The sequence below is a fragment of the Elgaria multicarinata genome, chromosome 11, assembly GCF_023053635.1.
Source record: "Elgaria multicarinata webbii isolate HBS135686 ecotype San Diego chromosome 11, rElgMul1.1.pri, whole genome shotgun sequence".
Classification (NCBI taxonomy): domain Eukaryota; kingdom Metazoa; phylum Chordata; class Lepidosauria; order Squamata; family Anguidae; genus Elgaria; species Elgaria multicarinata.
The window spans coordinates 16668418-16683835 of NC_086181.1; the positions used below are offsets into that span (position 1 = coordinate 16668418).

The 15418-nt window shown below is 45.1% G+C and overlaps 1 protein-coding gene across 1 annotated transcript in view; it reads left to right on the top strand.

Annotated features, from left to right (window-relative positions):
• Positions 1 to 15418, top strand: part of PLXDC1 (plexin domain containing 1) — a 73138-nt gene that overhangs the window by 37691 nt on the left and 20029 nt on the right. Inside the window, exons 5-9 of the mRNA XM_063138688.1 lie at positions 77 to 199; positions 2786 to 2904; positions 3100 to 3199; positions 6385 to 6480; positions 9714 to 9795. Of these exons, the coding sequence (XP_062994758.1) occupies positions 77 to 199; positions 2786 to 2904; positions 3100 to 3199; positions 6385 to 6480; positions 9714 to 9795 (520 nt within the window). The remainder of the gene's footprint in view (positions 1 to 76; positions 200 to 2785; positions 2905 to 3099; positions 3200 to 6384; positions 6481 to 9713; positions 9796 to 15418) is intronic.

Sequence of the window (15418 nt, forward strand, 5' to 3'; positions counted from 1 at the left end):
AAACACCTATAAGAGGCAATGGTGCTATCATGTGACTGAAACTTGTCTTGCTCCCTCCTCATTGGTACTGTGCCAGGTTTCATCTTCATGGGCGACGTCATTCATCGGATGCTGACGGCCACACAATACGTTGCCCCCCTTATGGCAAACTTCAACCCCAGCTACTCTCGCAATTCCACAATCAAGTACTTCGACAACGGTGAGGTCCTGCAGGAATTCCCTCCCTCTTGATTTCACATGCTACCGCTCACCTCCACAGCACATATACTGCAGGCTTGCTCAAATCATTGGGAGCACTTCCTATCTCCTTCCCGCTACCCAGAAGACTTTTTTTTCCTGCCGTCCCCGGACTGTGGAATGGCCTGCCGGGAGAGATGCGCCAATTTAACACTCTCTCCAAGTTTAAGACAGCCATAATGACTAATGAGAGCCAGTGTGACATAGTGGCTAAAGTGTTGGACTGGGAGTCAGGAGATCCGGGTTCTAGTCCCCACTTGGCCATGGAAACCCACTGGGTGACTTTGGGCCAGTCACAGGCTCTCAGCCCAACCCACCTCACAGGGTTGTTGTTGTGAGGATAATATGGAGAGGAGGAGGATTATGTACGGCGACTTGGGTTCCTTGGAGGAAAAAGGCAGGATATAAATAAATAAATAAATAAATAAATAATCTCTCCCTGCAGGCCTACTCAGATGAATTTTAAACCTCAGAATTTTAAGATATTCTGATTGTTATTTTAATATTGTATTGGTTTTATATGCTCTTTTAATCAGTTTTATGTATTTAATTTATATTGTATTATTGTATTTAATGTTGTTCCCCACCTCGATCCAGAGGGAGAGGCGCATAAGAAATGGTTGTTGTTGTTATTATTATTATTATTATTAACAATAGCGCTGAAATTCATTTTGCAAAACAAGATATAAAGGGTGCTTCCAGACAGAGGGGACCTAGTAGTTACAACAGCAATTCCATCTTTCTTTTTTTTCCTTAACGGGTTTTCTGTGTTAAGAAAAAAGAAGGGAAATGCGGTGGGGAAAACCAGTAGGGTTACAAGTGGAAGATGACATCTGGATTCAATATAACATTCTGTGAATGAGGCAGGATGACAGTGTGAACAAAGTCTCATCTGGAAGCACCCGGACTGTCCGTCAATATTCTGCTGAGCCGCTTTCCCCTTTCCATTGCTAGTTTCACCATGCAGTGTATATATAAGCTTCAGAATCCCTCTAGACAATTCATTTTATCCCTGTTCAAGATCTGTTTGCTGGGGGCTCAGTGCTGGAGGATGGTTGGAGTAAGGCGTATAATCTATGATGGAGTTCATACGCTTTTTTTGTGGTCCTCTTTGCAGTTGTGTATGATTTAGAGCCTGGTTGTTATAAAGACTGCAGGGCATATGATTATGAATTGGTAATTAGTACAGGGGGGTGGATAAGTGAGGAAAGGTGATCATACAGCTACTGCGTGGTGTGTGAGCATGCGTACCTGTGACACAGTTATAGCAATGCCTCTGGAATAACCGTTACCAGGGTTACCATCTAGTCTGGGTTAATGTTTTTTGTAGGGTCTCTTCAGTGCCATTTCCAAACCCCCCCCCCCCAATATTTTTAAAAACCTGTCCTTGGTCTATATATGAATGGATTATTTTATGCAACAAACATCTTTAGCGCACACGTATAGGCAAGTGTGTGCTGCAGAAGATTACAAGTCCCACTGAACCAAAAGTGCAAAGTGCACCACAGCGGACAATGGGAGATCTGTTGCTATTTTTACAGTTGGCCACTTGCTAGGTTACGTGCTTGTGGTTCCTCAGATGGGAAATGGAAAGCACTCTGTGCATAGGTAGAAGCACACTTCAGCAACCAAGGAAACAGGGTTCCTACGACCGCAGCAAAAATCTCTCTGGAGAATGCTCAGGCTCAGCATCTGTGGGGCTAGGAAAGCATTTTCAATCAGGCCAGATTGTCCAGGAACCCAAGGGGCACATATGTCTGCCTTCCTGTATCACACGTTGCTTGGCTCACTTTCTTGAGTCATCTGGAGCTACTGTGTTCTGCAGGCGCCAACGTTTCTGTGGTGTATTTGTCTTAGCTTTGTGGCACTCTGTGACCTAGACTGGTTAGGCTACTCCCTGGATAAGTGGGCTGGGGAGTTGGGGTAGATGGCCTTTGGGTTCCTTCCTTGGTCCTGGGAATGATAACAGGAGATTCAAGTTCAATAGAAGATTCACACAGTGCGCAGTCAAACTATGGAACTCGCTACCACAAGATGCAGTGATGGCCACCGATTTGGATAGCTTCGGACCAATTCCTGGAGGACAAGGCTATCAATGCTACTAGTCCTGATGGCTATATGCTATCTCCAGTAATCAGAGGCAATATACCTATGCACACCAGTTGCTGGGGGACATGGGTGGGAGAGTGCTATTGCATTCATGTCCAGTTGCCTAAGGAGGTTGTGGGCTCTCCCACACTAGAGGCATTCAAGAGGCAGCTGGGCAACCACCTGCCAGGGATGCTTTAAGGTGGATTCCTGCATTGAGCAGGGGGTTGGACTCGATGGCCTTGTAGGCCCCTTCCAACTCCACTGTTCTATGAGTCTATGCTTGTGGGTTTCCTGTGGGCAGCTAGTTGGTCACTGTGTGAACAGAATGCTGGATGAGATGGACCCTTGGTCTGATCCAGCTTGGCTCTTCTTATATTAAGTTCCTATTGCGAGCTCTGGGGCAAACATATTATGCGGACCTCTCCTCATTCCATCTCTGGCTTTTCTTTCTCCATAGGAACGATCTTTGTGGTTCAGTGGGACCAAGTGTATCTCGAAGGGAAAGAAGACAGAGGCAGCTTCATCTTCCAGGCAGCTTTGCACAGTGATGGGAGAATTGTCTTCGGCTACAAGGATGTGAGTGCTCCAAGTCTGTTGTAGAGCATTACGGAGCAGGGTGGGTCCCTCCAGTTCCCCTGATGAACCTTTTCAGGAAGGGCAAAGTCTTCGCCATTTAGGAGAAGGGACGGGGCGGAAGTAGAAGAACCTCCTGATACATGTTTAACTCCAGAGATGGGAATTTCTAAGCCTTCTCGCCTTTCCTGGTTCCAGATCCCCATGTCAGTCCTGGAAATTAGCGCAGCACAACACCCTGTGAAAGCGGGCCTCTCGGATGCTTTCATGATCCTTAACTCCTCCCCCGCTGTGCCTGGTGAGTCTGGGATGACTAGAAGCAGAAGGGAGTGGGAGGGGGGGTGACAGAAAGCAGAGCTGCAAAATAATTAAGACTCGTACACGTGCGTATAGTGATTTGATTGTGGCAGGGCTGGTGTCAAGGGAAGGCGTGATTGGGCACCTGTGAGGGCCCACACCCCAGCAGAAGGCCACTGATAAGAGCCCCCTGGAGTTCCTCCTCCTCACCATGGCAACCTGCATCTCTCTTGGGCCCAGATAATGGTGGTGGTGAGAAAGAGGAGCAGCGGATGACACGGCCTCCTTGCTCACTGTTTCTCTCTGCCTGGCAAGCAAGCGAGTGTTAGCCCTGATAAGGAAGAGGAAGAGGAGGAGGAGCACGAGCAGGTGGTGGCAATGGTGGTGGGAAGGTTGGCTCACTGAGGGAGGGGCCCCACTGAAGGTGCCTTGCCCAAGGGCACTCAGAAACCTGGAGTTCGCACTGGATCATGACTATACAACTGGTTGCCTGAGATCACGGAAAGACGCTTTTTAGCTACCAAGGCGCAAGCCTCAGTGAAATCCATGTCACAAAAACAAACAAACAAAGTTAGCCAGATTGACTCTAAGAAAAGCGCCAAAATCCATGTAATACCTTTATTAGGCCAACCAAAGGATCACGGAAAATGTGCAAGAGTTTGAGATCTCCAGAGCTCTTCATCAGGCAGGATGCAACAAATTGCCGGTTTGGAGGGCTGGGGAAGTGTCTTGTGCTGCTGCAGCCTGTTCTGAACATACAGCGGAACGAGATGGCAGGTAGAATGGACGAAGTTATTTTAGGCTGCAGATGAGGAGGCAGGGACTTTTTTCCCTTACTTCTTTTAACATTCAAGCTCTGATGTCAGCGGGGTGGTGAATCCGCTGTGGGCTTCAGACAGAACTCTAAAGGAGCTCTCCAACACGTGAAGCACTTCCTCACCATCTGCAACCCCACGGACATTGGTGCCACCAACCTCCACTGTTAGAAACTCTCAGCCAATAGAAAACCAGCAGAGCAAGCCAAGGGCTGGGATGGAACGTTTCCACCTGACATGATCATTTCCGATTTGCAGGGAGATAGTTTTACATGGGGCTGGGGGTGGGGTGGATGTCCACAGAGTCATAGAGTTGGAGGGGGCCTTGAAGATCAACCCCCTGCTTGTGGCAGGAAATCCAGAGCTGTCCAGCTTAAAGACCCCTAGTGAGCGAGAGCCCCCATCACTAGACACCCAAGCAATTTATTTATATTTATTTATTTATTACATTTATATACCGCCCCCATAGTTAGAGCTCTCTGGGCGGTTTACAGAAATTCTAAAATTTCTGTTGCTGAACTGCTATTATCATGAATACCTTTGTCCTTCTGTTCAACCATGTAAACCAATCAAACATATTATCTCCCACTACACACACACACACACATATAGATATGCATACACTGCTTTTCTGGGCAATGTCACTAAAGGTTATTTAGATTTTTTTTTAAAAAAAAAACCCACCACCCAATCAATTAGGAAGATAAAATATCAGTAATATAAGAACAGAGTAAAATTAGAATAGAACGTTCAGTAATAACATCAGTAACTGTTGAAAATCCAACTACAGACCAGTCAAGCAATAGCAGTTTCAGCTACACGCTGATTCAAACAACCATGCCCTAAGGACATAAGGACCAAGGATCTCTCCAGCATTTTGTCCGCACAGTGGCCAGCCAGCTGCCAATGAGAAACCCACAAGCAGGATGTGAGTGCAACAGCCCCCTCCCACTCATATTTCCCAGCAAGGGGTGTATAGTCATACTGCTGCTGTTACAACTTCCATCATCCCCAGCCATTGGCCATGGATGGTGGGAGTTGTAGTCTAACACACCTGGAGGACTCCAGGCTGGGAGGGCTGCTCTAGCCACTACACAGCCTGCAGTCTGAAGAGGTACAGTCCACTTCATTCCCACCCACCATGTTCTGCTACACCTAACCAGAGTCTGTGCTTCATGGGTGTTTCCCACCCCTCTTTTCAGGTCTACTCCTCCCCCTTATCTTGGATGGATGGCTCTAGGGAAGAAAGCAAGTAATGTGTGGTTGTTGATCGGCTACTAGAGAACATATTACCCAACTACTCCTAGCACCAGTCAAGTTCCCCGCTGACTGTATCCCTGCTGTTATCTCTGATCTCAGTTCGGAGATAACAGTGGAAATTCCACCTGGGGATGGGGTTTAAAGGCCAAGCCTTAGGTTCCTGGAGGAACCTAAAGGAGGCTCTGTGGGCTGGATGCAGAACCTCCACAGGCCAGATTAGGCTCATGTGCTGGATGTTCTGCATCCCTGCTTTGTATGATTTCATATCAACCCTAGGATAATTCTCCTGGGCTGGAATGGAGTTAGTGTCCATCACCCAACAGAACTCAGATAGGTGTGGTGCCCAGTAACTAGCAGGCCTGGATCCCTTGACAGGTAAGCTACCTGTTTGATGATAACTCCAGGTGTAAAGGAAGGATGCCTCTGAGAACCAGTTGCTGGAGAGCAGCTGTGGCCAAGAGCCATTGCCTTCCGGCTTGTGGGCATGCCCAGAGGGGGAAAAGGATGCAGGATTAGATGAGCCATTTGCCTCATCCAGAAGGGCTCCTTTTGTTCTTACAATTACAATACAAACTATTAGATTGTAAGCCTATGCGGCAGGGTCTTGCTATTTACTGTGTAATCTGTACAGCACCATGTACATTAATGGTGCTATATAAATAAATAAATAAATAAATAAATAAATAATAATAATAATAATAATGGGTTTGCCAGCCCTTATCTTGGATGGACAGTGACAAGGTAGTTCAAAATCAATTTCTGGTTGCCTCCAACCATAGGGCGCGATCTTCAACCACATTGTCCTCCCCTTCGCACAATAAGTACAAGGGAAGGCATACTTTGAACAAGTGTGCCCATTGGGGGGAAATGGAGTATACATTCCCCAAGGGCTGTCCGCTTTAAGAAGTTTGGCTCCAGCTGAAAGGCTCCTTGTAGCCACCAGAATGAGGGTTACATTCTGGGCCACAGCTGGGCCACCTAGTGGCTAACTGGATCTTAATATGTTACTGTGTAAAGACTTGGGCGGGGGGGGGGGCATTCTACGACCACACCTCACAAAACAGTAGGCGAAGCACTATCCTAATTTGACGCCCCTTCATCTCTATTTCAGAATCTCACCGTCGGACCATCTATGAATACCACCGCGTGGAACTGGACACTAGCAAGATTGCAAGTGCATCAGCGGTGGAGTTTGTGCCCTTGCCCAGTGAGTCACAGCCCAAGGGCGCCTCGTGCTGCATCCCCCATGTGCAAAGATTCCTAGGCAGTGTGGTCATCGTGAGCCTTCCTTATTTAAGAGGAATTGTTTGAGCCTCCCCAGGTGTAATTAGGACAGAGATGTATCTAGCAACGCATAACCTTCTCCCTGTTCTGGGGCGGGCAGTTTGAAAGAGAAGGACAAGAGGAGAACCCTCTGTGCTCTTTCTTTGTAACTAACAGCATCCCCTATTAGAACATGCCAGGTTCAGTAACCAATGATCTGACTCAATATATGACATTTCCATTGATTCTTTTCATTTGGTTCTTGGTCCTCATTTCCATAGAGGTCATAACAGATTTTTAAAAAACTTTTTTTTTTGTATCGTAGGAATTATTTTCTTCTTTGCCTTTTTTTTTGCCATTTCAGAACACTTATTTATGGGCTGTGTTGCAGCAGACTAAGCCTGCTGTTTGGGTTGTCATAAAACACCCAACGGAGATAACTTAAATGTATAACCTTGGCGTCTTCCGGACAGCTTTATTCTCTGCTGGGTATTTATGGACTCAAGTAGGACTTTTTGTTTTCACTGGCATTGTCCTGGTGAACTAAACATTTTCTGTTGAACTGGCTCTTTTGTGATGCATATCAAAACGTGGAAGGTACAAACCGTATATGAGGTGAAGGACTTGTTTTCACAGGACCCTGGATGACAAGTGGGATTAGAATAAACTAATTCCATGGAAAGCCAGTGAAATGTTAGAAATGTCTGTTTTAACAACAAAATCACACACCATAATTAATATATATATATATATATATATATATATATATATATATGTTGCTTGAATACAGAATTGTTTTTACTTTAATTGCTAGGATCATGTATCTTAGCTGGCTTCCAGTTTTGATAACTATAAGGCAGTGATAGACTGTATAAGGGGGCAACCAGGTTGATGCATGGAGGATGGAGGTTGAGGCACAAGATAAAGGGCAGATGGACATTGGGAGGGGCTGCACAAATCCCTGCATCTGTGGGAATATAGTTTGGGGAGGAATCTTAGTAATTAAATTACTAAAAGTGGAAGGAATAGATTAAGCTGCCCCTGTCCTGTCATTCGTCTGCTGAAAGTAGCAGCCTCTTGAATTGCTTTTCAGTTTTTTAAAAAAGAAGTTAGGTATTTTTTTAGACTCTGGGCTTAATGGTCTTACTGGATGGCTACCTAGATGGCAATGTATTTTCCTCCCCTTCCTTTAAATGTAGTAAGGCAGTTCTTGGCTGGATTCATACAACATGCTAACCCACACTCAGTGGCTGAGTGTTGTTTGTTGAACTGTGGATTAGTGTGTTGTCTGAACCCAGGACATTTTCTGCAGGGTGGCTTATTTTTCTCCAACAAGCCACCTTGAGAAACCAGGTTTGTTGTTGGGGTTGTTCAGGGTGGTTAACAAGCCACACTTCATGGTTAACAAGCCACTCTGTGAAAAATGCCCTAGTTTTTGGGCAACACACTAATCCACTGTTCAACAAACAACCCACAGTTCAATATGAACCCATACTCAACTACTGAGTGCGGGTTAGTGTGTTTTGTGAACCCAGCCGCTCTCTGGAGGTGACAGAGACTCATTCTGCTGAGTAGGGGGCTGAACTTTTGCCCCAAAGTCCTGCCTTGACAACGCCACTTCTGTAGAGAGACTATTCTCATGCCTCTTACATATTGTCTTGTTCGGCCCTATAGTCTGGGAGGAGGTTGGCTCTCATCGTGACAGACTTGGAGGAAGAAAATATAAGATTCAAGCACAAGCGATGAGTGGTGATGGATGGATTGTTTGAAATCAGCATGAAAGTATTTTCTGCAATAATCCTCCCAGAGGGAAAAAGCTTGTTAAAGTTGCTGCCAAATGCAATGGAAGGCACTTGGGATGCATTTTCCCCTTTATTGTTGTTATTATTATGAATTAAATTACAAGCATGTCCAGCATTTTGCAAGTGAAAGATCACTCTGTACCAGTTCATCATTCTAAGGACTGGGGGGTGCGGGGGGAGGGCTTTACTTTGAAGATAGAAAGAACTGCAGCCTCCCCCATTTCTCTGAAATTTGGGGGTTTATCCCAGGATAAATCCCAGCGGGGGAAGTGTCGTATTTAGAAAAACACATTTTAAAATAACTCTTCTGTTCCCAAACCTCCTTACTGCTCAAGGGGAAGATTTCAGCAACAGAATATTGATAGACAGTGCAGGTTTCAGGACTCAAGTCTGCTGCAAGATATTCTGTTCCTAAAACTGCTGATACAGGAACAGACGTGATCTCATCTTGGAAGTAAGTGTGAGGATGACAGGCACACACCTGGGTTTAATTTGAATGAGACTTATCAAGGCTGAGCCCCAGAACCGGTTTTCAATGCCAGGGGTCAACCATGGAATATACGAAAAAAGAGAATAGCTCAAGAGAGACTGAAAGAACTGGGCATGTTTAGCCTGGAGAAGAGAAGATTGAAGGGAGACATTATAGCACTCTTCAAATACTTAAAAGGTTGTCACACAGAGGAGGGCCAGGATCTCTTCTCGATCATCCCAGAGTGCAGGACATGGAATAACAGGCTGAAGTTACAGGAAACCAGATTCCAGCTGGACATCAGGAAAAAGTTCCTGACTGTTAGAGCAGTACGACAGTGGAACCGGTTACCTAGGGAGGTGGTGGCTCTCCCACACTAGAGGCATTCAAGAGGCAGCTGGACAACCATCTGTCAGGTATGCTTTAGGATGGATTCGATGGCCTTATAGGCCCCTTCCAACTCTGCTATTCTATGATTCTATGATAAGCTGAACCCCGAACTCCTGAATATCAGGGGAAACTTCTACTAGAACAGAAAGCACAACTACCGGACTGGTATTGGACTCAGCACCTCTCATTTTATGAAATAAGGACACTTAAAGCTCCACACGACAAGCATTTTACTGCACGCTCATTACTGGGCACTCACAAATTACTCACATAACATTGTCTGCCTCTCGCCCGTCTTCTGCCCCTTTTGGCCATTATTGGGCTGCAAACTCCCCCCCCCCCTCATTAAGTCTGGTTGCTGCTCTCTCCTACCAGGATTGAATGGGGCTAATTACTTCCTGTTTTCAGGAAGCGATGTGGAGCAACAACAGCAGAAGTGACGGGAGCCATGCATTTGACTAGATGTGATGCAGCTTTTACTTTGAACACACTTACTTTTACTCTTTTCCCTTGCAGCTTGCCTCCAGCATCAGAGCTGTGAAGCCTGCATGACAACTGATGTGACCTTTAACTGTAGTTGGTGTCATGTCCTGCAGAGGTAATGCACACAAATGTGGGAGGGGATGCCAATTGGAACTTCAAAGGAACCAAGACGGCTTTCTCTGCCTTTGTCCCATCCTGAGAGTTTGCCCTAGCACAGCTGTGGCATGTAAGCATTGGTGTAGTTAGATAACAGTAAGTAATTTTAAAGCATAATCCTATGCATGTTTAGACAGGAAAAAGTTCTACAACTTGAGCATTCCCCAGCCAACGTGGCTGAGGAATGCTAGGAGTTGTAGTACTTTTCTTTCCTGTCTACACATGCAAAGGATCACACCCTTAATGGTCTTACACTCTTACCTCGAAATGTGGTGAGCAATCCTGCTATGCTTAGGGTGACGTGCATCACCAAAAAGAAAGGAAATGTATCCCCAAACGAGAGGGTGCTGATTTGCATAAAATTTACATGAGATCGTGTATCCGCTTATGTGCAAATTTAGAAATAAAGACTATAATTTATTCATTTATTGAATGTATATCCTGTCTGTATACAAAATACCTTGGTGGCATACAAAGTTAAAAAATAATTTAAACAAGATTTTTTTGATTTTTCTATTTATTGCATTTTTATACTTCCCAATAGCCGAAGCTCCCTGGGCGGTTCACAAAAACTAAAACCGTTCAAAGTATAAAACAAACAGTATAAAAACATGATCTAAAATACAATATAAAAGCACAACCGGGATAAAATCAGCAGCAGTGGAGAAATACAAATTTAAAATACAAATTTAAAACAGCAAAGTTAAAATTAACTTTGGATAAAACAATAAAACAATACAGCATAAAACAATATAGAGCAGCCGGCAATAAGATTCTAAAAAGGGAAGAAGGCCTGCCGGGATAATACATTCTTTAGTTCCTGCTTAAAGATGTTCAAAGAAGTCAGCAAGCACATTTCAACTGGCAGGTCATTCTACAGCTGAGAGTCAGCAAATGAAAGGGTCCTCTGGCGTGACCCTCCAAGGATCTGAAGTGGTATAGGGCTTTAAAGGTGAAAACCTTTAAACTTTAAGGATCCTGGCTGCTTTCACTTCTCATGGTGCAATATTGTTGTTCTAAACAGCCTTTCAAATAGACAGTGACTTCAAACAGAGGATTGTCCTTTGTAAAGTAGGACACATAGCCATGCTAGCTGCCTTGAATGCGCTGCTGCGTTTATGTGCATCCATGGCAGAACAAAAATGAGGCTAGTCCTTTTTGGTCCACCTCTGATGCAACATTTTTTAAGGTAAGTTTAGGAAAGTCTGCAGGCGCGTGTGGCTTCGAGCAATTTCGTGGCTAGTTTAATAGGGTGCCCCGATGACATAGCACCAAGCAATGCAGCTGCACAAGTGGACAGAATTTTTAGAAAGCGCTATAAGAAAGGAGGAACTGATCCACCACACTGCTGCCCACAATGCTCCAGAGACAGGTGGGACAAAATGCAAAAAAGGACAGTTTGCAAGGGACGAGAGTGGCTTTACCTCTTTCAATACAAGTCTTGGCTTTTATATGGTTCGGATTCTTCATGGGACATGCATTTGCCAATGTGCAAATGGCGCTACGCTGTTTGGAAAACCCATTTGAGACTTCCATATATGCGCTCGGATGGTGAAGAATGAGGCTATCGTGACGTTAGAATTTGTTCTGCACCACTGGCTTGGAAAATCTGTCTGCATATTGCGGACTAAGCCCAGAGATCCGCTATGGGAGCTTCTAGATCAGTGGTTCTCAACCTTCCTAATGCCGCAACCCTTTAATACAGTTCCTCATGTTGTGGTGACCCCCAACCATAAAATTATTTTCGTTCTTCTCTACACGATCCATTGTCATGGGATGGTTTGCTAATGAAAATAATATATAACAATAGCTTTAATAATACAAAAGATGATACATGACATAGTTCAGTCAATACAGTTTCCTAAGACCGTTGGAAATATGTGTTTTCCGATGGTCTTAGGCGACCCCTGTGAAAGGGTCGTTCGACCCCCAAAGGGGTCCCGACCCACAGGTTGAGAACCGCTGTAATCTAGATGGAGGGTCTCATGCTGCTGTTCTGACTTCTCTTTCTTCATGGATTTTTTGCAGTAAGAGACAAGACAGATGAAGTGGTGGGAAAACACAAGGGGGTTATGAGTGGAAGATGTCATTGTCTGGATTACCCTCTAGAATTCCGCGAATGAGGCAGGGCAGTGGTGTGATATAAAAGCCACTCCCAGAACCACCCTACATTTGATACATGGCCACAGGGGTATTTTCACAGCGCTGGGTTGGTGCCGCACCGCTGCTAAGCCCCACGCTTTCGCTGCTGCGGGGTGGCAGCGGCTAATGTGAATGGCAGAAGGCAGCGCTGGCATTCTGGCAGCTATTTGGCTTGCCAGGCCCACCCCTTGCCCAGCTTCCGGTGACCAAGCCTCCTTCTCCGATATCATGTATGCTCCTACTGCTCCGGTGTTGGGACTAGGTGACGCAGGGAGTCCAGCAGAAACAGATTCTGATTCAGAAGATGCTGAGCTAGTGGGAGAAGAAGTTCACACCGAAGAGCCTCTAGCTGCAAATGCGCTCCTCTTGGAGTCTGTCTCCTCAAGGCCAGAACTTATGCTCTCAGGAGACAGGGAGTCAACTTCCGGGGGTGAACATTCCAAAGCATTACTGGATCGCCGGAAGTTAAAACGTTCAGTGAGATTAGCACCAAAGAGACCGTCGGAGAGGTTGCGTGCGAAGGCGGCGACGCTCCCTCCTCCACCTTGAAGCTTGGGACATTTGAAAAGCTTTTTCTTTCCTTTGAGCAGTCAATTGTTTTGCTTAGTTGCGTAGAGTTGCCCAGGGAGAATTTTCCCATAAAAGTGCCTAGTTTATATTACAGAAGTATTCATTGTTTGCAATAAAGCTTTGTGGATTGGCCCAGGAACTTTCCTTAGTTTTGACTCCTTGAGGACACTTGAGCAGCTACAGCCCATGACAGCCATCTGCCTGGAAACACACACACACACACACACACACACACACACACACACAGACACCAAGCAACGCTGGAGCAACACCAGAGCAAGGTTAGATGGCAGAAGAACCATGGTGACCTTGCTCCCATGTAAAAAGTCGGGGTAAGTCCCCAGCTTTTTCTCTGCATGGCTTCATCCAATAATAATAATAATAATGATGATGATGATGTATTTCTTACCTGCCTCTCTGTCAGGATCAAGGCGGCGAATAACAATAAGTATAAAATACATGAATTCAAAACATAGTATACATTATTAAAACACCCTAAAAACACCCTAAAAGCATCCTAAAATTCCACTGGATAGGCCTGCCGGAATAGATCAGTCTTTGTCGCTTTCTTAAATGCTAAAAGACTGTTAAGTTGATGAGTCTCCTCCAGCAGGCCGTTCCACAGTCTGGGAGCAGAAGAAGAGCAGCCCACAGTGGCTCCGAGTCTGTGGTTGCGTCATATAACTGATGCAGCGCCGATTCGGAGCCACCATGGGGCAAAGACGACATTTAGGCAGCCCCCAGGGATCAGACCTATGGCTAGTCTTTGCATTCCGGGTCTTGTTTATCCAAGATGCCTGGCTAGTCTCCATTCCAAGAGTCCAATAACTAGCAATATTCCCCATTATTAAGTTTTAGGTCATTTTCACATGCAGGTGCTTCTGGGGAAAACAGAAATCACAACAAGCTGGAAAGTTTGCATGTTTCCCTTCATGAAGCATCCAAAGGACTGAAACCCCAAACCAGCCTGTACGGAACAGATGGACAGATGGATAAATGGATACCATTTGCCAAGCTTTCTCTTGTCTTTGCTAAAAAAAATCAGGACATGCTCTTCTCAAACACACACATTCCCTCAAACAGCTAGAAGGAAGGTTTAGTTTAGATTCTTCCGACCCAGCTGTGTTGGAATGGAATCCCCAGTTCCTCAGGGAAATCCCTTTTGGTCTCTCTCTCTCTCAATCTGTTTGCTACATTTACTTGTCCGTGTATCTGGTTCACAACGCCCATTTGGGAATTCAGACGATAAAATCATACACTTAAAAATAACCCAGCCCTCCCATGTAGAATGGGGCCAGATGGTCACACTGGTTTCCGTTGCTTGCTTTAAACGCATGCATTTTGAAGAGAATGTCTCCCCCTTGGAAAAAGAGCTCATGTACACCACCAATTGCTTTTTAACTCTCCTGATTCCACACCAAAGTTGCCTGGAAAGTATAGTTCAGGGTGGGAGCTAGGCATCTCTGTCCAAAAAACCTCAGTAATTTCAGGAATCTACATTTTTAGGGGTTCTTGAAAGAAACCTCAACACTTATCCCATCTTGAAATAGGTTTAATTTTTTTAAAAGGAATCGTTCTATGTACAGAGAACTATGTACTATGTACAGAGCTTAGCGCATTGTGTGCTGCATGAGTGAGCCAGACATTGATGGTGCTATATAAATAAATAATAATAATAATAATAATAATAATAATAATAATAATAATAACATTACAGTTTCAGGATAAAACACTAGTGCAGATTGGGCCCAAATGTATTGCACTACAGCTCTCATTTATTTATTTATTTATTACATTTTTATACCGCCCAGTAGCCGAAGCTCTCTAGGTGGTTCACAAATTACCCCTGCTGCTGTTGCTTACTGGTGATTATGGGGGCTGTAGTCCAACACAACATTTAAATCATGGAATTTGCTACTGCAAGATGTTGTAATGGCCACCAATTTGGATGGCTTTAAAAGACTGGATAGATTCATAGGGAGATAAAGTTATTGATGGCTCATCATCATGACAGCTATTTTTTTTTTAACTCCAGTATCGGGCAATATGAGCCTCGTGTGGCACAGAGCGGTAAAGCAGCAGTTTCTGCAGTTGAAACTCTCCCCACGGCCTGAATTCGATCCCAGCAGAAGCTGGTTTCAGGCAGCTGGCTCGGGTCGACTCAGCCTTCCATCCTCCCGAGGTCGGTAAAATGAGTACCCAGCTAGCTGGGGGAAAGGTAATAACAGCTGGGGAAGGCAATGGCAAACCACCCCGCTATAAAGCCTGCCAAGAAAACATCAGCAAAAGCTGGCGTCCCTCCAAGAGTCAGAAATGACTCAGTGCTTGCACGAGAGGTTCCTTTCCCTTTCCTATCAGGGGCAATATACCTCTGTATACCAGTTGCTGGGGAACATGAGTGCTATTGACCCCAGGTCCTACTTGTGGGTTTTCCACTGGCAGCTGGTTGGCCGCTGTGTGAACAAAATGCTGGACATGATGGGCCCTTGGTCTGATCCAGCATATGTCTTCTTATGATGTTCAAGTGCATGTCTGCCCAAGGGTGTTTACAGATCCTTCAGTGTGCTGATTTCTTCAAGTCGAGGAACTCCCATTTAACTCCTGCAAATGTCACCTGCCTGCCTAAATGACAGACGTTAGGACACATGGGTGGTGCGATCTCTCATAAGGAATTGAGTGCTTTTACATACATGTATATCCGCTCCTGCGTCATGTCTCATCCTTCTGCACTTCTACTTTTCACTGAAACAACACCTATGCAGGAAAGCAAAAGTACCCAAGAGCACTATTATTTCCTGGGTTCCTTGGGGGACATTTTGGCAGCGAAAGTGTCATCAGACAGGTATATTTTTGCAGTTGAAATGCATACT